At 32.4% G+C, this 27,801-nt stretch overlaps 5 protein-coding genes and 1 non-coding gene across 6 annotated transcripts; 3 read left to right on the top strand and 3 right to left on the bottom strand.

Moving 5' to 3' along the window:
• Window positions 1-196: 196 nt before the first annotated feature.
• On the bottom strand, window positions 197-268 carry TRNAH-GUG (transfer RNA histidin (anticodon GUG)). The gene has a single exon. It is a non-coding gene; the product is annotated as a tRNA-His (tRNA).
• A 968-nt stretch (window positions 269-1,236) lies between these two features.
• On the bottom strand, window positions 1,237-3,711 carry LOC125866684 (60S acidic ribosomal protein P0). Its single transcript, XM_049546991.1, has 4 exons — window positions 3,242-3,711; window positions 2,483-2,551; window positions 1,998-2,096; window positions 1,237-1,911 (listed from the first exon to the last, which is right to left on the bottom strand). The coding sequence occupies exons 1-4, from the start codon at window positions 3,497-3,499 to the stop codon at window positions 1,369-1,371; spliced, it is 969 nt and encodes a 322-aa protein (XP_049402948.1). The 5' UTR covers window positions 3,500-3,711; the 3' UTR covers window positions 1,237-1,368.
• Window positions 3,712-6,745: 3,034 nt separating this feature from the next.
• On the top strand, window positions 6,746-10,265 carry LOC125866683 (UDP-glucuronic acid decarboxylase 6-like). Its single transcript, XM_049546990.1, has 13 exons — window positions 6,746-6,793; window positions 7,225-7,325; window positions 7,766-7,852; window positions 7,941-8,028; window positions 8,269-8,360; window positions 8,456-8,520; window positions 8,608-8,696; window positions 8,888-8,965; window positions 9,043-9,136; window positions 9,235-9,301; window positions 9,472-9,535; window positions 9,623-9,663; window positions 9,938-10,265. Exons 2-13 carry the CDS (start codon window positions 7,245-7,247, stop codon window positions 10,121-10,123), a joined length of 1,032 nt encoding a protein of 343 aa, XP_049402947.1. The 5' UTR covers window positions 6,746-6,793; window positions 7,225-7,244; the 3' UTR covers window positions 10,124-10,265.
• Window positions 10,266-11,131: 866 nt separating this feature from the next.
• On the bottom strand, window positions 11,132-18,916 carry LOC125868163 (methionine--tRNA ligase, chloroplastic/mitochondrial). The gene is made up of 12 exons (XM_049548780.1): window positions 18,412-18,916; window positions 16,409-16,552; window positions 16,084-16,233; window positions 14,940-15,107; window positions 14,301-14,425; window positions 13,664-13,757; window positions 12,914-13,012; window positions 12,237-12,417; window positions 12,020-12,135; window positions 11,738-11,893; window positions 11,504-11,632; window positions 11,132-11,413 (listed from the first exon to the last, which is right to left on the bottom strand). Exons 1-12 carry the CDS (start codon window positions 18,742-18,744, stop codon window positions 11,249-11,251), a joined length of 1,860 nt encoding a protein of 619 aa, XP_049404737.1. The 5' UTR covers window positions 18,745-18,916; the 3' UTR covers window positions 11,132-11,248.
• Window positions 18,917-22,804: 3,888 nt separating this feature from the next.
• Window positions 22,805-23,289, top strand: LOC125867414 (histone H4). The gene has a single exon (XM_049547909.1). It carries the CDS (start codon window positions 22,849-22,851, stop codon window positions 23,158-23,160), a length of 312 nt encoding a protein of 103 aa, XP_049403866.1. The 5' UTR covers window positions 22,805-22,848; the 3' UTR covers window positions 23,161-23,289.
• A 1,475-nt stretch (window positions 23,290-24,764) lies between these two features.
• On the top strand, window positions 24,765-25,199 carry LOC125867415 (histone H4). The gene has a single exon (XM_049547910.1). The coding sequence runs from the start codon at window positions 24,799-24,801 to the stop codon at window positions 25,108-25,110; it is 312 nt and encodes a 103-aa protein (XP_049403867.1). The 5' UTR covers window positions 24,765-24,798; the 3' UTR covers window positions 25,111-25,199.
• The last annotated feature ends 2,602 nt before the right edge of the window (window positions 25,200-27,801 follow it).

Here is a 27,801-nt window from a genome sequence, read left to right as displayed (position 1 = left end):
GAGGTGGTAATTGTTGTGTGTCATTACGAAGAAAATTCATGAGTAAATACTATGACTACTAGCATAGAAGTTTGGAAATAATAATAAACGAATTGTAAGAAAATAACAGAAGATCACTATCGACAAAGAACTTTTCTAAATCACTTCAGAAATACGCGGTGGATTGAAAATGAAAAGTTTAAATAAAAATGGTAAATGTGGCTGCTGGGATTCGAGCCCAGGTCTCCACGGCCACAACGTGGAATTCTTACCACTAAACTACAGCCACAAGATGTTTTAATTAGTTCTATTTTCTAATTTATCTTAATAGAGTAATTAATCATGTTCTTTACCGATTATTCTTTGGTGTGGAACATATTTAAACTCTATTAAAGCTTTTAACCGCTGTGTATTTATATGATATTTTTTGTACTCTATGAATCATAATATATACTGACACATTCATCAAATCCAGCGTAAATTTAATATATAGGATTTATATTTCAATTTTTTGATGATTAATATTGTTTTTTTTATGTATAAAGTGAAATGCATATATATTTTATAGAATCTTATCATCCGGTCTTTGATCTCCTAGATATTAATTACACGTCCCCATTATCAACTGGTCAATCGAAATTTCATACAACCTTATAGAATTAAGAATTAGAAATGTTCCCTTTGATCAGAAAAAGAACAGACAAGGAATTCTTATTAATAACTGGTCATTTTGATCTTTTAGAATAACTCGTGAATTTAGTAGATCGTTTTCTTTTTATGAAGGCTAAAATAACTTATTTTGACTTTTTTACATCATATTGTGGAATGAATCTCGTTTTCTTTTTATAAAGGCTTTAAAATTACTTATTTTGACTTTTTTACATCATATTATGGAATGAATCTTGAAAGATACGAAAGATCTTTCTAACTTGCTCCTACGAAACAACTAAAAGATCCATTCGAGGAACATCGGGACTAGTTGAAGTACTAAACCTCCCAAAGATACGTGTTTGGTTGCTTTAATTAATTAAAACAAAAGATAAATTCTTAACAACCTATTATAGATAAAAATGTGTTGACTAATTAATTAAGCGATTTAGATGGACTGATAAAAAAGTGCAAACAAGTGTATATATATAATGACACCAATTATATTTTTGCAGTATCAAAACGTTTTCGTTGTAGAAAAATTAGTGTTAAACTACTCAAAACTTTTAGGATTAAAATATGCTAATAGTAATAAAAGAAGGGCTTGTGTTTAGGTCCAAAACAAAATTATCCACTAATTATAACTGAATTTAAATATTGTTTGCATACTAGTACTAGAAACATAAAGGTGAAAGTATGTTTTTGAAACCAAAAAACAGACAAACATCACAAACAAGAGACTTAATCAAACAAACTGAAACCCATGTCATCATCTGACTCCTCAGCAGGCTCATCCTTCTTTGCCTCCTCCTTAGCAGCAGCAGGGGCAGCTCCAGAACCAGCAGCTGCAGCAGGAGCAGCAGCAGCGACAGCGGCAAACTTGCTAGGATCCGCGAGGTATTCCTTCACTTTGTCAGCTAGAGGGAAAGAATAGTCGGTTTCAATTGCAATGGCCAACACATTCTTGTAGGCGTTGGTGAACATGTGTGGTGCAGCAGCAAGAGTTGGGTAAGAGATGGCCAATGCCAAAGAAGTAACCATAGATACTCCCATGGCAAACTTCTCAATGAGATCATCCTCAGTCAGGTCAAGAACCTCAGGGCTGAAGACGGATCCATTGTCGTAAACAGAGACAACAACAAGACCATATGAGAATGGCCTAATTCCAAGTTTGGCAAGCAGGGCAGCTTCAGAGGAACCAACTTTGTCACCCTTCTTGATGAGTTCAACAGGAGTGATAATTTCAACAGTACCCTTGTTAATCTTAGTTGGGATGTTGAGCACCTGCAAGAATTATATGGTAAGTAAACAAGAAATAGCTTCCCAACACAAGTGGGAAAAAATTTTCTTTGGCGGCATGAGGCACACACCTGGAAGAAAGAGGTCTGAGATGGATCAAGACCAGTGTTACCAGGAGGGACAACAACATCAACTGGAGCCACCAAACCAACACGAGCAGGTGCTCCAACCTATTAACATATAAATGGAGAACCCAAACTTCAGCATAAAACATACTAAAACTTAGAATAAATTCAAACATCCAACATAAAACATGTCTTCAACAATTCAAAGAAATGCAAGACAAATTGACGAAACACAATAAAATAATATTGAGAGCAACAGCATATACAAACCATAGGACTTTTTCAGTTAAATTTCAAGAGAAAACGACCTTTATAAAACTTTCATATATAACTAGTAAAAAGTGAATCTTAATGGCATTCATGTAACACTCGAAGCATATCATGTAACATGTTTAACATACTTTAAACTGATTCCCAAACACACATAGAAAGCCATAAACATAAGCAACTTTCATCATTTTACAATATAAAGAGTAAAGCAATTAATTTACCTTGTACTTTGCGACTTCCTCACTCACTTCCTTGAGGTCACCCTTGGTGAAGATCAATCCCACATTACCCTATAATAAATCAAACAACAAATTTAGTACAGCTATATACTATGAAATCCAATAAAAACATGCTTAGAATATACACATTGAACATACAAATGGAAAAGTTTCTTTACTTTTTCTTTTAATGTATGGAATTGAAATATCAAAAAACATTACCGGAATACTAGACAGTTAAACACAGATTACACCATTGATGAAGATCAATCCTACATTACATTAGTATAAACTGAACAACAAATTCAGTACAGTTAATTGAGTACTACCTATACTATGTAAACAAGTTTTGCTAAGTCGCTAGGACTCTGAAAAAATGTTGCCGCATCCATATCGGCCCTTCAAAAATACACTATTTCGGAGGATACGACATGCACCAGTCTCACATTTTTAAAGAGTTAGCTTTTGTTGTTTATTGTATCAGATTGGAATATCAATTCTACATTACTCTAGTATAAACTGAACAACAAATTCAGTACAGTTAACTGAGTACTACCTATACTATGAAAACAAAAACATACTTCTATCATTTTCTGTATCAATTGATCAGATTCAATAATTGAACACCAAATTCAGTACAATTAGCATGCTTCGAATATGAACACCATATTCAGTACAATTAGCATGCTTCGAATATATAGATATACAGAATTTGAATGTCAAAATGGTAACAGGATATCAGTGAGGGGCAAAAAGACTTACAACAAGGAGAGGGATGAGGTTGAGGATGGTCTCATTGCCAGTTTTCTCAGCATGAACCCTAATAGTTCTCTTCATCATAGTATTCTTCCCCATGAGAACAACAGAATCACCTCTCAAACCTTTCCTAATACTCTGAAGCTGATTAGATCCAACATTATCCGCAGCAGCCACAAGCACCTGAGTAAAATCATCCAGAAGTTGACACATCTTGGTATCATAAGCGATCTTCTTCTCAGCCTTAGTTGCTTTTGGAGCCATTTGAACTGGTTTTCAGATAAAACTAACAAAAACCCTAAAAATGAAAAGAAGAGATTTTTACTACAACAAAAAGAGGGCCAAGACGAATTCAACTTTCAGTCAAGGCGGACAGCAGCGGCGCCGTCACTTTAACCTCTTCAGTTCAGATCTATGGTTTGCTGAAAAAGGGAGAAATGAGAAAAACCCTAAATCCTGATTTGCTCTATGAACTGATGGAGAAGATGATGGAGAGTTTATATAGTGGTGGGTAATTGAATGACCTAAATTGGACGGTGTAGATTGATTGGGTTTTGAGGGTGAGGATTGTTTTGGGAAACGGGCTGGATATCTAGCTTTGGTTTGGCCCAAAATTCATATGATCCGTCTAGTTCGTTTAAGAGATTCAACTCAAATTCATATGATTTGTCTAAATTCGTTTAAGTTTTACTCTATTTGGGCTAGAGTGATATTGTGGTTAAAATACTTGAATTTAGAGGGTGGTGATTCTCTTGGAAATGACTGGATATCTAGCGTTGGGTTGGTAAACTCTGGTTCGAGTGGCAAAATAGGCCCAAATTCATATGATTTGTCTAGTTCGTTTAAGTTTTAGTGGATTTGGGCTAGAGTGATATTGTGTTTAAATTACTAGAATTTAAAGGGTGGTGATTCTCTTAAAAATGGCCCAAATTCATATGATATGTCTAGTTCGTTAAAGTTTTAGTGGATTTGGGCTAGAGTGATATTGTGGTTAAATTACTTGAATTTAGAGGGTGGTGATTCTCTTTAAAATGGCCCAAATTCATATGATACGTCTAGTTCGTTTAAGTTTTAGTGGATTTGGGCTAGAGTGATATTGTGGTTAAATTACTTGAATTTAGAAGGTGGTGATTCTCTTTAAAATGGTTAGATATCTAGCGTTGGTTTGGTAAACTCTAGCCTGGGTGGCAAATTTGGCCCAAATTCATATGATACGTCTAATTCGTTTAAGAGATTGACTCAAATTCATATGATCCATCTGGTTTGTTTAAGAGATTAGACCAAATTCATGTGATACATCTAGTTCGTATAAGTTTTAGTGGATTTGGGCTAGAGCGATTTCGATTGGTTAAGTTCTTGAATTTAGCGGATGGTGATTCTCTTGAAAATGAGCTGGATATCTAGCTTGGTTTGGTAAATATGGACCCATCTAGGGATGATGAAAAAAATGATTTGCAAAATTATTTAAATTGTTCATTAAAAAATAATAGCATAAGTATATATTTTATTGAAAGACAAGGATATATATAAATTCAATATTTTACAAATGACGTAAATGAGTCATTGTTCAAAGGTTAATGTTATATTTGAATTTTTTTTCCTTAACAATAATAATTATAAAGTAGTTAGTATAGAGAATCGAAAATTAAACTAATCGTTTGGATTATTATTAAAAATAACAAAAAGGGGAGTTTAATACACCCTCATGTTGATTAACAATTTTGTTTAGAACCAAACTCAATTAGATTATTCACTTTCAGTTGAACTCTCTATTATTTGAATAATAATATAAAATTTGGTCCTAAATTAGGTGTATTGTACTGCTAATAACAACAAACTTCTTTAACCTAATAAATTTGAATTAATCGACTGATAACTAAATTTATTATTGTCATTAATTCGGATTAAGTCTGATTTCAATTTAAATATCGAACACCGGATAAAAAATAAAAAGAAAAATCTTGACATTTTCGTTTAACATTATATGGTTTACATGAGTTGTTGCTTCAACTTAATAGATTTTTTTATTTACACCGTCACCTTAAAAGTTTGTGACTACAATAATCATTTTTTTCATACAATAAGAACTATTTTGATCATTGGTTATACGAAATATTAAAATAATCACAACTATTTCAGTGATTTATATATGAAGAACTAAAATAGTCCAACCACAACAAAATAGTCAATGATGCCATTACATACAAACAAACACTAAAAAATAAGTAAGAATCTTTTTTCACGAAAAACATTTTCCTTCACTACAAATACACCCTTAGAGTAAAATAATCTATGTTTGACATTGTTAGAATCAAACGCTTACCATAATTTCCAAAAAAAAACGTAATTTTTTTTCTTAATTAAGTCTACCAAGCAAATGTCATGACTGACCTGAACCATCTCAATCCCATTACAAGCCTTGTCATAGGCAGGTTGTTGACGTTGCCCAAGAGACGGTTGCATTAAAAAAAGTATAACATACTATCTTGTTATTAACAATAAGGCACATGTATTCATGGTTTCATATTAAAATTCTTTATATCTTCGTAAATAAAATAAAAAAATTGGTTAGTTGCATAGTTCATGGGAAGCAAAAAAATATTTAAATTATAAAGATTTTGTTAATAATAATATTTTTCAACTAATAAGATAGAGTAGTAGTAAATATCTACTGGGAAAAATAGACCAAATATTGACCTTGTAAACTTACATAGCATATAACACTATTTACTCCAAAAAAAAAAAAATCAATCCAAAAAGTCTAAGTAATTAATTTCAAGATCTCAATTTTCTTATAAAATAATAAAACCCCATAATTTTTATAATCAAAATCTCAACATAATCTGGGATTCTAATTTACTTCTTTCACTGTATCGTTTTTTTAAAAAAATATATATTTTACAGGTACCTCTTTTTTCTTTAAATATTTTTTTTATAGTGTATGAAAGATTTTTGTTTCAAGAGGTAATGCGTATAAGATAAAGTTTTTTGTTTTTTGCTGAATTGATTAAGGAAAAAAAAATATTGATTGGATTTCAGTAATGGGTATTAAAAAGATTCTTTTTTTAATTGATTTTTGCTTTGTTTCTGCTGAATTCATTAAGTATTTGGTAATCTTGATTTAGCCAAAAAAAAACTGATTAGATTTCAGCAATGGGTATTAAAAAGATCCTTTTTTTAAAATTTATTTTTTGCAGAATTTATCAAATATTTGCTAATTCTATTGAAATTATTTGTTTGATGTTCAAAAAAAATTAGATTCAGATCTGTAATTATTACTAAGAAGGTTTGATTTCACTATCAGTTTCCCCTTTTTTGTCTTTCTGTCTAATTTATTTTTATATTATTTTTGCGTGTGTTGAAAGATTACTTTTTTTATTTAAAAAAATAATATTTTTTTTAGGTTTATGTAATTTCTCTCTCTTGTTGGTAAAGTTTGGTGTGATGGGTGTTGTGGGGTTTTTGTTTTTTCATGTTCTATAAATTTGTTTTATTTTTTGCTAATTTTATTTGTATTCAACCTTTTTCCCTTCTGCAATTGTAATTGTACTAATCAAGGTGATGATTTTGAGTTTAATTTAGTTTTTTTTTGTTTTTGTGTTCTTCTCTTCTCAATTTTGGGAATCAAGATTTCAGCTTTTTGTTTTTTCGATTTCTGTTACTATCTCATTATTCCTTGTACCTCGATTATCGTGTCATTATATGTTTGATTTTTGTACTTTCGACCTCTCTACTTGTGTGAGGTAACACTGAGTTTATATTGTGTGGAATTTTCATAAAGTGCAATATTTTTGGAGGAATTGATACTCACATGTCAAACATTTGTTAAGAGTCTGAGCAACGTAGATTTTTCATGAGTTAAGGAAAAATGGGTTTCGAAAAATTTCAACTTGTTATGTTTTTTTTTGGGTGTTTGTGTTAAGGGGTTGATTGATCTTGGATTGTCTTGAATCTGTTTTTTCTAAAATTTGATTGATCTTTGGTTACAGAATTGAAGTGATCTGAAAAAATGGCTTCCAATGGGAACAATCATGTATCCACAAAATCACCACCAGAGCCTTCACCGTTGCGAAAGGCGAAATTTTTCCAGGTATTGCACAGAAGCCTCTCTGTAATGTGGTAAATCCAGTTAGTGTAGGATGTGCTTGATTGGATCTTAGTTAGATTTATATATCGTGTTTATAATAACCATTACGCCTCAATCCCAAGTATGTTGAGATCAGTTTTGTCCATGTGGTCCATTTAAGCCCGTTTCAGTCCAATTGTTAAGATTCATCGCGAATTGACTAGTTTTACATTAGTTGTCCAACCCCCTCCTCTATCCCGGCTTGGGACTATCAATACTAGGAAATTCACACTGGCATAGCTTTTACATCTCCTGTTTACGTAGTGTAATTTCACAAGTGGGGTCTGTGGAGGGTGGTGTGTATGATTAGTCGCTTACCTTACCCCTACGTTGTTGTGGAGGTAGAGAGGCTGTTTCCGATATAGTTAATATTCATTACCATTCTTGAACTACTTGAATCACAGGCTAACATGAGGATTCTGGTGACTGGTGGTGCTGGATTTATAGGCTCTCACCTTGTTGACAAACTGATGGAAAATGAGAAGAATGAGGTAAATAGTTTTTTCGCGCTGGTGCGTCCTTGTAGATCAATGGTTAAATACGAGTGTATTTACATAAACTTTTTTACATCGCGTTCAGGTGATTGTTGCTGATAATTACTTCACTGGATCAAAAGATAATCTAAAGAAATGGATCGGTCATCCAAGATTTGAGCTGATTCGCCATGGTAAAACCACTGCTTCTGGTTTTTTACTACTACTTGTTGTCTCTTATGCCTCTAGTTTCTCACTATCGTGTTGTTGTTATTGCTTTATGTCTTTATAAACGTTAGTGTTTTTGTTTATCGAAAACAACCTCTCTACCTGTCAAGGTAGGGGTAAGGTCTGTGTACACTCTACCTTCCATAGACCCTACTTGTGGGACTCAGTTACTGAGTATCCTTTGTGTCGATTTTCTTCTTATGCAGACGTTACTGAGCCATTGTTGATTGAAGTAGACCAGATTTATCACCTTGCTTGCCCTGCTTCCCCCATTTTTTACAAGTATAATCCTGTTAAGGTTAGTAACTGCAGAAGTTTTCTTCTTTTCTTTATGTTCGTCACACTAGTTGTTACGTTGCTCTGATGTTACGACTTCTGTTGTTTTTCTACCAGACAATTAAGACAAATGTAATCGGAACGTTGAACATGTTGGGACTTGCCAAACGAACTGGAGCAAGGTCGGAACCATCTTCTCTCTGTACTTACTACTTAGTTCTTGGTAATGTAGATCCTCTATCTCACCATTTGTTCCTTGTGCAAAACAGGATTTTACTCACATCGACTTCTGAGGTTTACGGAGATCCACTCGTGCACCCTCAAGATGAAACCTATTGGGGCAATGTTAACCCAATTGGTACGTTTTTAACATTATGATATTGAAGTAATCGAAATAGTGAATGGTCTCGTTCTTGAACTAAGATAAGATAATAAGGTCGATCAGTTGAGGAGTCAGTATTTTCACTAAGGGGTTTGAAATATGAAAAAGTAAACATGTGATGAAGTCAAAGAATGTTCAACATCTACTAATTTTATGCAAATTTTCAGGAGTTAGAAGTTGTTACGATGAAGGCAAAAGAGTGGCTGAGACTTTGATGTTTGATTATCACAGACAGCACGGAATAGGTAAACCTTTCTTCTGTGAACACATATGTTTTCGCGTTGCTTCCATCAAAGCTCTTCTGATATGATCCAAAAAACAGAAATAAGGATTGCTAGGATCTTCAACACTTATGGTCCTCGAATGAACATTGATGATGGTCGTGTTGTCAGCAACTTCATTGCCCAGGCAATTCGGTATTGCTTCTGAATTTTTCTGTTAACAGTTTCCGTCAACTTTGTTACCTTAACTCAGTTTGATCGTAAGTTGCCAACTTTGTTTTTGCACACTGCAGTGATGAACCCTTGACTGTCCAGTTACCAGGAACACAAACGCGCAGCTTTTGTTATGTTTCTGACATGGTAAGAACTAATCTTTGAGTTTTATAACGATGGTGTATGGGTTATACCATTGAGTACGCGTTACCTACCACCAACACAATCTAAGGTTGTGCAACGCTTAGCAGATGGAAAAAAATCACCTATAACATTCTTTTATCCTTTGAGACTTACCTTCCTTTCTTGATGAGTAGGTTAATGGCCTTATGAGACTTATGGATGGAGAAAATACTGGACCAATTAACATTGGAAATCCAGGTTAGTTCGCTGCCAATTCCTCTCTATTTAACTCGTAAAAAGGTTAAAATTTTGATACATCATCCTAATTCAATCCTGTATCATCAGGTGAATTCACAATGCTTGAACTTGCGGAGAATGTGAAAGAGGTAACCCTTATATTAGTTATTTTTTGGCAAACGTTTAAGATTTTACCCTTTCTCTTCCAATTAGTGAAGTGCTTGGGGATGAGCCGAGGGTCTATTGAAAAGAGCCTCTCTATCTCTCAAGGTAGGGGTAAGGTCTGTGTACAATCTACCCTCCTCAGATCTCACTTGGGATTACTTCAGGAGAGATAAAGTGGTAATCTAGACGAGTACTTTTATGATCTAGGCAATTAAAACTTTGAAGAGTTAGATACATAAATTGGGTGTTATCTTGTAGCTCATCAATCCGGAAGTGAAAATTATCACCGTGGAGAACACACCAGATGATCCTCGACAGAGAAAACCCGATATCACAAAGGCAAAAGAGTTGCTAGGGTGGGAACCAAAGGTCAAGTTGCGCGATGGTCTTCCTCTCATGGAGGAAGATTTTCGCGATAGGCTCGGGATTTCAAGAAAGAAGTGAGAAAAACAAGCATCCATGGTTGGGAATTGATGGAAAATGAGAGTTCACAAATATATATGTTTTTGCATCTTGGCTTTGGTTTATACCTGAGATATCAACTTTTGTTTCTCAAAGTTTTCTTTTGTTGCTTTGTCTTTCTGAATGGAGAATAAACTATGTCCAGCATCCATCTTTTATTATCCAAAAATATATTTTTTTTGTATTCGTGGTATCATCTAACACTGCTTCGTTGAAAAATATTACTATTTTTTTGTTCTTGTATGCTCGTTAAAATATGAAAGACTCACCCCTAATCGATAATAAACAGACAATACTTGCAAATAATGCAAAGTAAGCATCAAGATGAGTTCAAAATGTAATATTTGTTGAAATGTTAGAAGTTTCTCTCTCTATATTTACATTCCGAGTAAAATAATGTTGAGTTCATATGAACACCTCGTGTTTGGTCTTTCCATAAGTAGTACAGGAGGCTGTTTTTAATGACTGGTTCTCTCTACATATACATATGAAAAGTACAACAACATACTCAGTGTAATCTCACAAGTGGACTCTGGAGATAGTGTATTTGTAGACCTTACCCGCACATAAGGTAGAGAGATTGTTTCTGATAGATCCTCGGCTTAAGGGAATATGTGTATATGAAAACTAAGGTAGATATATTAATTCATCAACTCATGTTCAAGCAAATCTCATTATGTATTTGCTAAACACCATCACATGACAGACTAATAGCCTCCTTCCTTGTGTGAAAACCTTAAAAGTTGCAAGGGCTCAATGTCAACTTGTATTACAACGAAAGTTATCCATCCAAATTTGGTCTAGTTTTGCAGGAAAACGACTCGTTTCCCTTAAGGAAACGTGCAACGTTGCTAGTTGCTAGCTACTAATCGATGGAACAGGTAAATGGCAAGAGTGAACGTAGAAAATTGGTCGAAAAACTGATAGTTCTTGACATTACAAGGGACAATCCAGCTCTAAGTTATGACTTATGACTAATAACACAGTTGGTTAAAACAAAATCTATGCAAAGCAATATCGATAGATACTTATTGGTTGTAAGAATCAATGTTTTACAGTTCGCGGAGGAGAAAAAAATGATGTTTAAGATTAGCATGAAAAAAAGTTCTAAGCTTCAACGGGACTCTTACTTTTAGGTGTCTTCTCCTTCTTAACTTTCTTTGTTGCTGCACTTTTGGTCTCAGCTTCAGTTCCATCTTCTATTCTGGCAAAGATTGGTGTTGCCTGTGCCATTACTTGACCGGCTTTCAGCCCTCCCCATTTTGTATCACTCTGAAAACAAGATAATCGATCACTCACAAGAAAATAACAATTTTTTGCTAGAAAATCATCTAAGATATAGCAAAAGAAAGATGAATGTACCCAGCTAACAGCTTTGAATTGTTCCTCGGTGTAGCCAAGTTGGGAATATATTTTCAAGCTCAAGCCTGGTGTAATTGGTGATAGCGCAATTGATATGATTCTCATTGCTTCTAATACAATTACGAGATCCTAATGAATAATCAAAGGGAAGAATAAAGCATCTTAGAATGCAATGACGATAACTTCAGTGAGTTCTATACCCACAAAATTTAAGGAAATAGCTTGAAGAAAAACCTTTGCTGCAGTTTCAAAGGCTGTGCCGCCTTGCTTGAAAAGAGTCCACGGTGCTTGTCCATCAATGTATAAATTTCCAGCATTACCAATCTCTAGCACAGTCTCGCAAGCTGCTGATAATTCCAATTTTTGATAGTGCACGCATGCTTTCTCTACCTATACAGACAACACATTACATCATCAAACGCATACATGGGCTTCGTTTATTAACCTATAAGCACCTTACGCGGTTAAACTGCATTCTATGTACATCTCAATGCATGAAAAGAGAGATGTGTTTACCAGTTTCTCCACTGCAGCCTTGAATTCGTTTCCTTCTGCCGCAATATCTGAATCAACGGCCAGAGTTGATTGGCAGTTCTTTTTCAGAAGTCCAAGTGTGCGATTTAGAAGATTACCTGCATTAATAAACCTTAGGTCAGACTCAATATCCATGCCTACGTTCCAAAAGTAATCAGAACGAAATGACAATGCAACATATTTAAAACAAATTAAGTACCAATTGTATTAGCTAAATTTGCGTTTATCATTCTGATGAACCGTTCCTCTGAGTAGTCCCCGTCATTACCAAATTCTACCTCCCTGAGGAAAAAGTACCTGACTGCATCAGGTCCAAACCTCTGAACCAAGTCTGTTGGCTCGAGTGTATTTCCCAGTGACTTACCCATCTTCATTCCATCCTAAAATTTCAAAAATAAAAGAACAGCTGCATCAAATATAAAACAGGACTATACGTGAATTAGCATAACTACATGCTTGCCTATATGTTTTTATCGAAGTTATATAGCTTAAAACAGTATATGTATGAAATAATGTTAACGCAGTCCAGACAGAAAAATACAAAATTATCTCGATCAAAGAAGACTGATGTATTTGAACAGATTTTTATCAATCATACAAACGTTTAATGCATGCTTCTACAAAGCTTCATATGAACGAAGAATTAGAGCAACGTCAGCAGATGTAATATTGGTATAGTAGTAAGAAACTCCTGAAACATATAAGAACTTCATCTACTGTTGTTTATTTGTCTTTTCCTTTCCTTTTTCTTGGAGGGGTGGTTGGTAAGGAGATGGAATAGGTGATAACAAACTACAACTCAGACAATGTCGAAGAACCAGATCTTCCAAGGTCAAGAAAAATATAGAGTAAAAGTTCCAACTGTAACGTAAATACCTTGGTCAAGAATCCATGACCAAATACCATCTTAGGGAGACCAATTCCTGCTGACATTAACATCGCTGGCCAATAAACAGCGTGAAATCGCAATATATCCTGTCAAAATTGTTAAGGAGAACAAAATGTTTAAGGAGACACATTGATTAGATGAAATTTAGCTAAGTAAAAAGGAACGTCTTCATCAATAAGAGGATTTTGAGAAAGTTCTCTAGCAACAAAAGTACATGAACTATATAACCTTTCATATTTTATTTCATTTAAACATAAAAGAACTTTAGCTTTCCAACGTTGCTTAGTTATGATAACAAGATGCTTTTAGGTGTATCCAAAGAAGCATCTAAAATGAGAACTTTGAACGTATATAAAAGATATTAATATCAAACATCTGAGTTTCTTCAAGGTTAACCGAGGAACAAAATCTATAATCAAAGATCAAGAAGATACTAATTGGCATACACCAACAAGAATAGCACAACTCCAGTGCCTATTAATACTTACGCTTGGACTTGAAACTTGAATGACATAAGAACGTAATTCATCTGTTTAACTACGTGCTTAGTTTACCCTTTTTGTATGAGTAACAATCTCCTTATCTGCCAAGTGCCAACGACGACTAGATTTTGTAAGAAACTACCAAGGAAGTTCATGGAACTAAGACTGTCCAAACAAGATCCACAACAACCTCCCCCCCACCCCAAACAAGCACTAGCTTATCTGAATTTAAATGTGACTAAAAGCACTGCATACCTTGCCAATTAAGTGGAGCGAGGCAGGCCATCCAGAAGAAATTGCAGTATCTAAACTGGCTAGCTCGCTATCCTCCAGAAGTGCAGATACATAACTGTTTGACCCAAAAAAGAGCAAAAGGAGAAGAAAATGATAAGGGAGATTAAGATACGACAACGGATGAATGGAACATCATATTCAGGGTACATAACGATGAGAGTCACTTGCTACTATGTTCATAACAACAGTTCAATTACTGAAATGTTGACTAGGGGTGCTTTGGAATTTAAGAACCCTTCGCATGCAGCATGTGGGTTGACCAGATTCAGAAAAGAACTTAAAGCCCTAGCAACATTATGTAACATGCAACTAGCTAAGTTGAATCTATTTTGAAGTACAGGCAGTGAAATTTTCCAAGTTTACTCGAGATGAACCCCTGAATATATGGGAAAATAACAACCACCATGTAAAAAAAAATTATGAAAAAAAAGACTACACAGACGTTTTATTTATAAAGAACTATACAGGCACTTTCAGAAAGGGAAAAGATGCCAACACTATTGAATAACATAATGAACAGAATCCAAACGAAGACAGAATATCAAAAAGGTCAAAATATCTATATTTGCACCAGGCGCAAAAGAGATAGATGACTTACCCCAATAAAGCATCAAACCAGACATATATAGTCTGCTTCGAATCATTAGGAACAGCAATACCCCAATCTACTGATGCTCGGGAAATGGAGAAATCTTTCAGGCCATTTTTAATCCAACCTTGAACCTTTAAATAGTCTATATCAGTTTTATTTCATAATGTTTTCAAACGAAGCAAACGTGTAATGTGAATTATGCAAGAATGATGACGTGTAAACTGAGACAGCAATTGGAATAGTATTTCAGGAAACAGTATCATATAGAGCAAATGACAATAGTGCAGTGCGGAAATGAAATTTTTTTCTGGACAAATATCTTTTGGTTTATAGAATAATATAATTCATCTCTAGTGAACCTAGTTTGACTGAACTAATGTCATATCAACAGAAAATGTGAATTTTCACCTCCGGTTAAATTGATGCTTTGGAAAATCCAGGAAGAGTTCAAATTATTTACTATACGTTTTGAGAAGTGAGCAAATTCCAGGAATGAGATGTTTTCCAAACAAAGATATTGTTTACATATTTCACCAAAGTCAATCTCATCTCTGCATCTTTTCTAGCCTTTTTCAGGTGATATTACGAACCATTAAGGTGCAGAGTTTAAAATAAAAACCCAAATAGATATTCCAATCTGCCTACCTCATTTAGGCGATAAGAAGGCTGCACGAAACCAGGGTTTTGCTTTAAAACTTCTTCCAATTGTTGTTGATACTTTGATAAGGCAAAGAAGTAATTATCTTCTTTTCTTTTCACACATGGCTTTAAGTGTGTAGGACAACAATTATCATCCAGCAAATCCTTCTCGTCCTGCAACTCTTCCAATGTTACAAATGGACTGCCCAATAATAAACAAACTAGATTTAGCCATGCATAAATGCCAAAGAAACATGGATTTAGTTGGATATTGCATAATTCGAATTCTTTGAGCTATAGAACATTCGTATAATCTCATGCATCCTTTATTTTACCTATTATACATCAATAATTTTCTTATATGTAATGGAATAGTTTGTAGATGATAAACTTGCACTAAGCCAGTGCGAGAAAACGTGATTACAAATTGTACAATCTATGTATTAAATAAGAGGCAATGTTGCAATCAATCACCACGAAATTGCTAGAAAAGTAAAAGATGGAAAGTGGTTTCTATTATATATCAATCTTTTTTTTTTCGCAACTGACTACTCCAAACAACATCAATATGCTTTTTAGACAACATCTGCCAGCGCCAGTCTTTTGTGCATGAATTCTGAAAAGAACATGGGAATGTAGATTTATGCAGTTTACCGGCTCAAGTCACAAGGAAGTCATTAGAAACTGTGTAACTAGGTTAACATCTTCCACCATGAATGAAATTTTTTATGGAAGAACCAATCACTTGAACGACTCATGACTAGAGTGACTACTGACTACTGAGGCATGAAAAAAGATAGTAGTAAAATTGTATGATCCTATATACTCCCTCCGGTTCAATTTGTTTGTTTTACTTTCCTTTTTAGTTTGTTTCAAAGAAATGTCTCTTTCCTTTTTTTGGCAACTCTTTAATTTCAACTTTCCACATGGCCTGTTTAAGACCACAACATTAAAGGACATTTTGGTACATTCCACATATCTTTAGTTTAAGACTACAAGATTCACAAGTTTCCATTATTTTTTAAAACTTCATGACAAATCGAAACCAGAAAATCGAATTGAAATGGAGGGGTAATAGACTATGAGGACAAGAATGTCATATTAAGGGTACGCACAAGATTTCTTTGGAAAAATAAAATTGAGTTCTCACCTTGTACTCCTCACAGTTGACACAATAAAGTCCCTCATAATCAGCCCTGTATATGTCACCATTTGCAAGAACCCGAGAGTAAAATTCCTTCACAACAGCTTCATGCTTTGGATCAGTTGTTCTGATAAACTTGTCATAACTTATGTCTAACTGCAGTAACAATTAAAGAAATAAAAAGGCATGACGTTAGCTCAATTGATGAGAGCTCCCCTTACATGAACTAAACTCTTAATTTTGAACCCTCCACACCCAATCAAAAAAGAACATTCCAGATGCTGTACTTGAGAGTAAAAACAAATGAATTAGCACTAGTTGAAGAATATACATCTTTCCAGAGAGATTTATAAGCTTGTGATACAACGTCACAGTGTTCATTTGGGCTAGAACCATTGGCTGCAGCTGCAGTAGCAATCTTCTCTCCATGTTCATCTGTGCCAGTGATGAATATAACTTTCTTCTCAAGTAGCCTCTGCAAGAAAAGGAACTCTACAAACATCAGCCTATGCAAATTGCACACCAGAGTATACTTTGAGGAATCTGACATTATTCTATTTTAATTATGTCCTCCCTTCTACTTAAAAAAGCTAAAATCATATTTTGTGGCAGTCTATTCGTGGAGGAGGCATCTTTTCATCACAACCACAAGGAAGTTCATTGCTAAGTGAAAAAGGAGGCTCTGATTACCATCTATGCCTAACAAACTAAGTATATGAAAGAGTTCCAAGACTCCTGAATTCATATTCGAATAGACAACCAAAAACATGAATAGAGATGGCTTAGGTCAACTATGACATCCGCCCCCTAAATATTATGATAAGACATCACCATAAAAGAGGCTATAACCTTGTAATGCAAAGGAAGACCAGCAAATGTACTGAATCATAGTAGGAACAAATGCATTTAAGATGCACTAAAGAGGTAATATGAAGATACTTCAGACTGGAAATTTAGAAAATCAATCAACTACGCCTCAATTCAACCTAGTTGGGGTCAGCTAGATGAATCCTCTATATCTGTTCCTCTATATTCTGGCCCATTTCATTCTATAATACTAATCAATCTGTCTTAAATGCAAATTAGAGGATTTATAAAACTTGGGATTCTCTAAAATCTCACACTTCTCCCGGCACAAACAAACAAGTCTATAACCAAACTAAAAGTCCTCCATAAAATTATACTGAGAATTTAAAATCCTCCCTACGATTTAAACACAAAGTTCAAATCTTTGAAAAAAACAATTACGATCTTAAAAGAGTGTAATGTGAGAACGGGTAACGGTGTCAGCAACAATGGTGGTGTAATCACTACACTAAAGAGGTAGTGTGAAGATAACTTCACTCCGTCAAATTAGATAATCAATCAGCTACATCTCAATCTCACCCTAGTCAGGGATAACTATATGAATCCTCCATATACATTCGTCTCCTTTTGGGCCGATTTCATTCTAATACTATTAAAAACTATGTCTTTAATGCGAAGTAAAGAATTTGTAAGACTAGAGATTCTTTAAAATTTCACACTTCTCCCTGCACTAACATACAAGTCTATAACCAAACTAAATGGACCTCCATAAAATTATACTGAGAACTTCAAATTCTCCATAAGATTTAAACATAAAGGTCAAATCTTTTTTTATTTTCTTTTTCTTTCATAACCGTGGTGTCCGGGCCAAACATAAAGGTCAAATCTATGAGACCAACACTTGCAATCTTAAAGAGTGTAACTTGAAAACGAGCAATGGCGTCAGCAGCAGCAGTGGTATAATCACTACACTAAAGAGGTAGTCTGAAGATAACTTCACTCCGTCAAATTAGATAATCAATCAACTACACCTCAATCTCAACTCAGTCGGGGACAACTATGTGAATAGTGAATATTATATATGTTTCTTCTCTCCATTCGGTCACATTTCAGTCTAATTCTACTAAAAGTTCTGTCTTTAATGAGAGTTATAGGATTAGTAAAACTAAACAGTCTCTTAAATCACGCACTTCTCTCTGCATACAACATAGACTCCATAAAATTACAACAACATACTCAGTGTAATATCACAAATCCTAAGGAGGGTAGAGTGTACGCAAACCTTACCCCTACCTTGGAGGTAAAGAGGTTGCTTCCTATAGACACTCAGCTCAAGGAAAAAACAGTCCATAAACAACATGACAAATCATTCTAACCAGTAACTACAACAAAACAATACCATAATCGAGAATTCAAACATAAAACTCAAATCATTGAAACCAACAATTACAATATGATAATCCAGAATTCAAACAAAAAGATCAAATCTTTAAAAACAACAATTACAAATCTTAAAAGGGGTATAACCTGAAAACGAGCAATGGCATCAGCAGCAATGGTAGTATAAGCACTCCCCATATGAGGAGGAGCATTAACATAATAAAGTGGAGTTGTGAGTACAAAAGAATCATCACCCCCAACCCCATTAGCCAAAAAACCATCTTTATCACCACCACTACTGCTGCTGCTGCTGCAAGTGCAGTAAAGGGCAGTTCTTGAAGAAGATGAAAAAAACAATTCTTTGCCAAAACTAATTCGATTCTTGAAAAAAATCCTTCTTGGGTTCAACCAATTTCGTAAAGGGGCTGAAGATAAGAACCAAAAACTGCTCTGAATTGAATGTTGAACTCTACATGCCATTTTTTTTCTTGAATTTGACTAACTGTGTGTGAAAAAAAATGGATTTTGTGCTTCTGGGGTTCTTAAATTTGGCTTCAATAAGCTGTAAATAATGAAGAAATTTGGTGTGAGCTCAAAAAAAAAAATTGCAGAAAAGTGGAAAGGAAGAAGACGAGCCAAAGCTTTAAGATTAGGGATGGACTTCACACTCCTATATTTTTATTTTTATTTTTAAAAAATGGAGTAATAAATACTACCTATTATTTCTGTAATTTGTTAAAATTTATAAGCTGGTTTAACTATTTATATTTTATAAAAAAACTATGTCAAACTAACTTTTTAACTATTGGTAATTAGATTCACTATTTTACTAATACTAGGTAAATTACATGTGCTTCGCACGGGATTGAACTCTTTTATTAAGTTTACATATGATTATTCAGTAATATCCGTATTTTCGATAAATATTCTATATTGTCAATAACATTTTATCTTAAGGCAAAGCATTCCTCCGAAATCTTAAAGTGCTATACTAATAACATAAGCATAAACTAATGCCTATAAAAAAACATACATAGAATGAAACAGAAAGGAAAAAATTTAGCCCACTGAATGCACAGTGTCCCTTTAAGAAAATTATTCACCTCTAGTACTCGAGATTTAAAGGAATAGATCATCTCAGGATAGAACGATTCTATTCACCAGTGTATTGATACTACAATGGTGTAGTAAGTCACTCAACATGAGCAAAGTACGTGAATATTTATTTGTGCAGAAGAAGAAGAAGTTCAGAATTTTTGTTGTTTTAAAATGAAAGGAAATACCTCTATTTATAAACAACAAAGAAAGGGTAGTGGCAACAAATGTTTATTGTGCTTTATCGGAAAGGTCACAACTCTTTGGAAAAGTTACAACCCTTCGGAAAGGTAACAGTCTTTCATAAAAGTCACAATTTTTCATAAAAATCGCAAATATTCATAAAAATCACAACTTTTCATAAAAGTCACAACGTTTCATGAAAGGGGAAGACTAGTTTTGGAAATAAATAAATTTAAAAAGAATCCTTGTTTGTGGTAGCGCCACGTAGGCAGGCATAGGGTTCTATTTTATATTTGTGGTGGCGCCACGTATGCAGGCCTAGGGTTTTCTTTTATATATATGTGATTATTCATTAATAAGTCAAATTAGAGTCACATATTGATATGTTCAGTTCGATTTTAAAGTTTATCGATTTGTAGACATGTTAAATCATTAATAACTATTGAGATATTGACTTATCGGTTATTGATTGTTATAATAACGCATGTACATGAGTTAATAGATTGTATCTTTCTAAAAAACAACACTAACACATTGTAGAATAATAGAAAGTTTGAGACTGTCAGAAATAAAAATATGAAACTAAATTCAAAGTCAAGGACTTTATATACCGAATGGTATAAATATAATTCATTAATTTATTATCGAGTTATCGGTTAATCCGTTAAGAAAAACCTCAAACCGATAATAAAAAAAATCAAAACCGTTAAATCAATAACCCATTACCAATGAACCAATAACTTTCTTTCGATTCGAATTATCGATTTCAGTTTGATTTTGAACCGCCTAAGTCAAATGTATCTAAAGTGTAGTATTTAGTTAAATTTTGAGTTAAGAAATGGAATTGATTAAGTATTTATTTTATATAGACTATTTGTTGATATGTTTTTTTTAACTTATTGATAAGAAGAGTTTGTAGAAAACAATAACATAATAAATATAATTTCATAACTTAATTCAAAAGAAAATAAACAAAGGAGAATTGGAAAGAAAATAACGTTTTTTTTTTCATAGAAATAGAAAAATAAAAAAACACTTAAAGATAGTAGTAGTAATAATAAAAGACAGAAAGCAGAATGATTGAGTAAAAGAAAAATTTTGATTTTAAATTATGTTGAAAGTTACTTGATACAAAATATCAACAATTCATTAGTGGTAAACTAGCGAGTCGATTATATGTATCTTTAATAATTATTTTTGTTTAATTTTTTATATTTTTTAAGCCATTATATTATCGCAAATTTGCGATGGTACACATTTATCTTTTGATAGTAACTCTAGTCAAATTTACTTTTGTGATTATATAAATGAATTTGATTTGCCTTTATTTACTATCGATAAATATTTAGTATATATATTTTTTTTATAATAAGTATTTAGATTATGATAATGTCATGTATCCAACGCTTTAATGTTTTTTATATAGGTAATGCCCTTGACATAAGATAGTCTTCATTTGTTATGTATTTTTGAAATGATCAATTTTGATCTTTTATTATTTATTTTTTATAATTTGATTCTCTCTAGTTTTCACTCTCGAAAACATTAAATGGAGATCATTATTACTCCATCGTTTTAGCAATTGATTCTAATGACTTATTCTCATACAATACGATTGTAACAAGTGATTTCAATTAATTGTTCTTATTAGTTAAATCGAAAATAAAGATAAAACAAATATATTATATACATTGTCTTTGTTCTATTGTCACATGAATCTTTTTTTTTTAAATAATTCTAAAGTTGCTAAATTTTAATTTGATGTCAAAGTGGAATTTGAGAGCCTTTAGTGAATCAAATATCAATTCAACACTTCAAGTAAAATCCTTATTAATCTTCAGTTATTCACTTTTCAAATGAAATAGAGATGTCAAGAACTCATTACCTATTAAATAAGCTACAATTTAATCAACATATGTAGACTTATGTTCATCAATAATTTAATGATAAAATATTTGAACAAGAATGTTACAATTTTATAAGAAACATATTGTTGAATCATCTTTTGATTTCAATCTTAATTTATTGATACAATTTCAAATTAAATCACTCTCAAACCAATATAATACTCTATGTGTTAGATGTTAATATGATTTTTCTCAATTGTGGTTATTTTTTACAGGTAAAACGATGATTTATTAATTCGTTAGTGCATTATTAAACTTAGAATTTTTACCAGAAACATTACAATCATATTTATTCCTGAATCTCACACAACTCAATATAAAATTACTACATGATCAAATGATCTACCTCTCACGTTTATTTTTACCACTTTATTTTCACCAAACCACAGACCATCAACTGGCCATTACACCATGCCTTAACTGCTATAATACTTTATGCAAATTATTTAAGTGCTAATTTTTTCTTACAATCAAACTTCGTTATAACAATATTTCATTATAACAACATGATTTTATCCAGAAACAAATTTTCTTATTATATTTTTCTTCTCTATAATAACATCAATATTCATTTCAGCATTACTTTATTTGTAAAATTATCCATATGGCTCTATATAATAGTCCTACTAAATATTATGTAATAATATTTTATAAGAAACATATTACATATATAAACATAATATTAGAATATTTATAATTATCATCGTTATTGTCATGCACATAGTAAAATTCAAATACGAATATTCAAAAGATTTTTTACATATATTTAAATGATGTCTATTAGTTATAGTCATAACTTCATTACTTACTTATGCTTACCTTTTTTTTTCCCTTTTCATGTTCATACTTTTCTATTTTTTTTTATTAAACTGACTAACAAATACAATCCTTATTCTAAATACACAAAATTATTAAACTAGAATTTTTACATACTTTTATTTATAACCGATAAATAAAATTCAAACATCAAATATCTATACCTAATAATAATCAAGTTAATATTCAGGAAATATTCAAACAAACATTGCCATTACAACTAGGGTTGACTTGTAATATCTTTAGATTGAAAACATTTAAATATTAAGTAATTGGCTTCAAAGAGAATTAATCAATAGTAATTAATTACACTAAATAAATAGAAGTACTCCACGTCACTGATCCGCGTGCTTCTATCTATACATATCGATCCACCGTTAGATACACATTTCATCGAGCGGCTCATATTAAAAACAAAAAATTCGCTCCAAAAATCGAAAACAAAATTCAAATTCTACCGCCAAAACCAAAAAAAATCCCCAAATTCGAAAATCAAAATCTCTATAAAACCATAACCCTAATCCCATTGATTTACATCACAAATCAATTCAATCTCTTCTCAGTTCAATTTGATCTCTGAAAAATGTCTGGCCGTGGAAAGGGAGGCAAGGGTTTGGGAAAGGGAGGAGCAAAGCGTCATCGGAAAGTTCTCCGTGATAACATTCAGGGAATAACTAAGCCGGCGATTAGGAGGTTGGCGAGAAGAGGTGGAGTGAAGAGAATCAGTGGATTGATCTATGAAGAAACAAGAGGTGTTTTGAAGATCTTTTTGGAGAATGTGATTCGTGATTCTGTGACTTACACTGAACATGCTAGGAGAAAGACTGTTACTGCAATGGATGTTGTTTATGCTTTGAAGAGACAAGGAAGAACTCTTTACGGGTTTGGTGGTTAATTTCGTATGTATTTGCCATTGAATCTAGCTGGTGTTTTGCTTAAATTTCTATGTAGGTGAAGATTGTGAGATTACTATAACTGGTGAATTTGTGTAATGAAATGAATCTCATTAGTATTTTGGATTAAATTTTCTTCTATGAATTGCTGTGTTGAAAGCTCATATCTTTTGTCTATCTACAAAGTAATTATCTTTCCTTTGTTCTGTGAATATTTGAATTGGTGTTGCTGTGAATTTGTCAAGAGTCTATTGGAAACAACTGTGTGTTATCAAAAACTTCTCTTGTTGTTGTGTATATGCATTCATGAAGTTTGTGCATTTTCATTTCTGGTATTTGTACATCATTCTTACATTGTAATTAATTTTTTGCTGATTGTTGCTTAAGACAATTTTGTTACTGGTACAAGGGAATATAATCTTCTCAATAAAATTGTGCTCATCAGATGCCATTTTTGAAAGGGGTGCTGTAGTATTTGAAGTTTGTCCTTATGAGCTAGTTTTGTTTCTTGTTGAGTATTGATTATATGCTAATTGTGGTAGTAAACTTTGGTATGAAATTGTAGTCGTTGCTTCAAAAGTTTCTCTTTAAGTTCTGTTGTTTCTTTGAGAACCAGAACAACGCTACATGTATTGGTGTGGCTAGATATTTGTTTGTGCTTGTGGAATGTTAGTATCACATTTACTGTTCTGGTCATTTGAGAGGAAGTAAAGGTTTTGTTAATGCCCTTATGAGTTCCCTACAGGTAATCATTTTGAGTAAATTACTGATTCATTTGGTTACTCATTTTCAACCTAAAATCTTGCAATTTTGTTTCCCCATTTATAGAGAATGCCATTGCTACTACTTATATGTAAGTTTAAATGTTAGTACTACTTTTTGTACACATCTATCAACAACGAACAACATATTTGGTGTAATGTAATTTCATAAGTGAAGTCTGAAGATAGTAATTGGATTCAAACTTTACCCCTACTTTGATATACACATGTATAAGTTTGAAATATATGTTGTTGATTTGACTATTGGGATTAATTGGACATGTCAACAATTTAGAGTCTTGATTTGCCTTTCACCAAGAGGTCCATCTTTGTTGCTATGAGGAGTTAGATTCTTATTACGTCAAGTTTAGTTTTTCTTATCAAGTATTACTACAAGTATCAAATTCATTATAATTGGCTTATTTTAAGCACTTTTATAGTATTTGAATAATATAAAAAAAGTAACATTATTGTCCGTAATAAAAGAAATTCGATGTTTTTTACACTTGAATTATTGCATTATTTTATTTTAGATATGTTTCTTTTATCTACATACTTCCTTTAACATGTCATATATAGCAAATTTTCCAGGGAAAAATTACAAAAACATGCCACATAATCAATCCTATTAAAATACACAAATAATTACTGTCCGTTGATTGCAATGTAATCGAAGGTCCAGAATGAGCGAAAACAGCTCACTCGGATCGCAATCTCAAACCGTCCATCCAAAAGTTCAATCAACCGCCAAAATTTTCCATCCAAAATTCAAAAAATCCCTCCAAAATTTCCCTTATATAAACTCCCGCCCCTCCATTTTCTCTTCACCATCACTTCAACTCCACTCGTCTTCTCAAATCAATCCATTCTTCAAAAAGAATGTCTGGCCGTGGAAAGGGAGGCAAGGGATTAGGAAAGGGCGGAGCAAAACGTCACCGGAAAGTTCTCCGTGACAACATTCAGGGAATCACTAAGCCAGCAATTCGGAGGTTAGCGAGAAGAGGTGGAGTGAAGAGAATCAGTGGGTTGATCTATGAAGAAACAAGAGGTGTTTTGAAGATTTTTTTGGAAAATGTGATTCGTGATTCTGTTACTTACACTGAACATGCTCGGAGAAAAACTGTTACTGCTATGGATGTTGTTTATGCTTTGAAGAGACAAGGAAGAACTCTTTATGGATTTGGAGGTTAAAAATGGTGAATCTTTGATGTAATTGACTCAATTTTCTTATCAATGAAATCTTTCGGAATCTGGAATCATCTTCTTCTTCTCTCTGATTTTGAATTTCTAGCTGTTTTTTTACTTTACACCATTTTTGCATTTTTCGAGCTTTAAATTTGCATCTAAATATATCAATTTTGAACTTGAATAAGATTAAATTCTAAATCGGTCTCTACTTAGTGAGTTAATAAAATTGAGATGCGAAAGAATAAGGTATATGGTTATGGTATAATATTGAAATAGATGAATAACATTTTTATTGGTATTTTATTTGGATTCATTTTAGTGCTCTCGATTAATTTGAAGATCTTGTTCTCAAATTTTGAATATAAAATTATCTTAAATTAGGTAATTTATTCGCGTTTCACGCAGACATAAATAATCTTTATAACCTTTTGAACAACCCTTTTAATAATCAATTGTTATAAGAAAAAAAAATTTGTAGGTTTTTAGAACATTTCTGTAGAAATTAAATGTTTGACATTATCGCATATCTCAAAAATTGTAAATATATAGTTAATAATTAAAAATATCTTGATATCTAATTATTTTTATCTTTTACATAATTTATCATATTATATGTTTGATGATATAATTGTCTTTTTTAAATTGAGTGATGTTTTTATGTATCAATTAAGCATCACTTTTTTTTTTTATACATGAAAAATATAGAATCTAATAATTTTATGGTTAGAATAACTCCTTGTGTAAAAAAAAATTTATGTGAAAGTTTTCGATAATCAATATTAGTTATAAATAAGTTAAGGCCATTAAAAAATGTACACCGCAATAACATATATAAATTTTTTTAGATACAATCTACTTGTCTGAGGTCAAATGTTCACCACTTTTCGTTATTATTACATTGTTACGCTAACAAATAGAAGGAGAAAAATAATTTTGGAACAACAACAAAATAATATTGTTGACCCTTATAGAAATTCATTCTTTATTAAACTACGGAAGGCCCTTCTGGATGCTTCTTCAATGCAACTTTACGACTTTTCTGAAATATTTATGTATAATTGTTACATTATGAAAGTACACATAGATCAAAATATTGGATTCTAGACTCATGTTAAATAAATATTCTCGAACATTAAAAAATTAAAAATGAGTCTAACCTAGATAACTCAAACGCTCAACAATGACTTGGGACATGAAGGATAACAAATCTATGTTATTAGACATATCTTTTGTAGCTTAAGATATTACTTTTATTTAGAGTAGGTTTTGTTTCATATTCTTCAAATTAAGTTTGCCGAAAATAATCATAACTTATACCAAAAATATTTAGAAGAGCCGAATGAGAAGGAAAAAAAGAAAAACATTAAAAGGACGAAAAGCTTTGTCATAGTGAGATCATATACATATCAAACAAAAAATAATCAATACAATTTTAAGGAGACAACAAAACAGCGAGAAAAAATAAAAATCATTCTAACAAGAAAAGTTCGTGTGTTTTGACATAAGATACCTCAAAAAATTGACTTAACACTTCAATCAACTTTCAATCCTTAAAGTACACATAATATCAATTGATAAAATTTATTAAAAATCGATAACAACATAAAAATAAAAAAATATGGGAATGCAAAGTTATTAACTCTTAGAGGATTTTCTAAAGAACACAAAATCGCATCATTGTATGTGAAGGAATAACGTTGTTGATGAAGAAATTAGGGATTTGTAAGAGCTTTTTTTAATTGAACCTTCAACAATTTCAGTAGAGAAAACTTGCTTGAATATTCAATTAACATTTGTTATTTAATCTGTACTAACAAATAATTATAACAATAACTTTGCATAAACATAAACAACTAAGTTTCAAGCATATATTCAAAAATAACAATTAATAATATAAGTATAAATTAATGATTGTAAAAACATACCAGGATATGCAACAATAGAATGAAACAGAACGAAAAAAATTGAGCCCACTGAATGTACAGTGAGTCCTCTATTTATAGACATCAAAGGGTAGTGTGAAAAAAATGATTATTGCGTCTTATCAGAAAGGTCACAATTCTTTGGAAAAGTTACAACCCTTCGGAAAGGTCACAACATTTCATAAAAGTCGCAACTCTTTATAAAATTCACAACTTTTCATAAAAGACAATTTTTCATAAAATTTACAGCTTTTCATAAAAATCACAACTTTTCATGAAAAGGGAAGACTAGTTTTAGAAATAAAATAAATTTAAAGAGAATCCTGACTTGTGGTGGCGCCATGTAGGCAGGCCTAGAATTCTCTTTTATTCTATACTCCCTCCGTCCCTATTTACTTGTCCATATTTCCTCTTTTAGATGTCCCTATTTACTTGTCAATTTTGACAAATCAAGAAAAGACAACTTTTTTTTCCTATTATACCCTCATTTAAACTTCCCCCAACATTGATTAGTTATCTTGAATAAATTTATTTTGGAATCATAATTAATAAGGGCAAAATTGTAACTTCACTATGCTAATTATTGTTGCCTTAATATATGTGTCATTTCTAAAGTGGACAACTAAAAAGGGACGGAAGGAGTATATATGTAACGACCCATTTGGTCGTTTTGAGTACTACAACTTTTTATTTCATAAAATACTTTCCGATAGATTCTAAATGGATATTTGGACTATCCATAACTACAATTATAGAATTAATGGGTACTTTT

This window comes from Solanum stenotomum, chromosome 6 (assembly GCF_019186545.1).
Source record: "Solanum stenotomum isolate F172 chromosome 6, ASM1918654v1, whole genome shotgun sequence".
Lineage (NCBI taxonomy): Eukaryota > Viridiplantae > Streptophyta > Magnoliopsida > Solanales > Solanaceae > Solanum > Solanum stenotomum.
The sequence above is the reverse complement of the archived record's forward strand: the minus strand, read 5'-3'. Positions and strand labels throughout refer to the sequence as shown.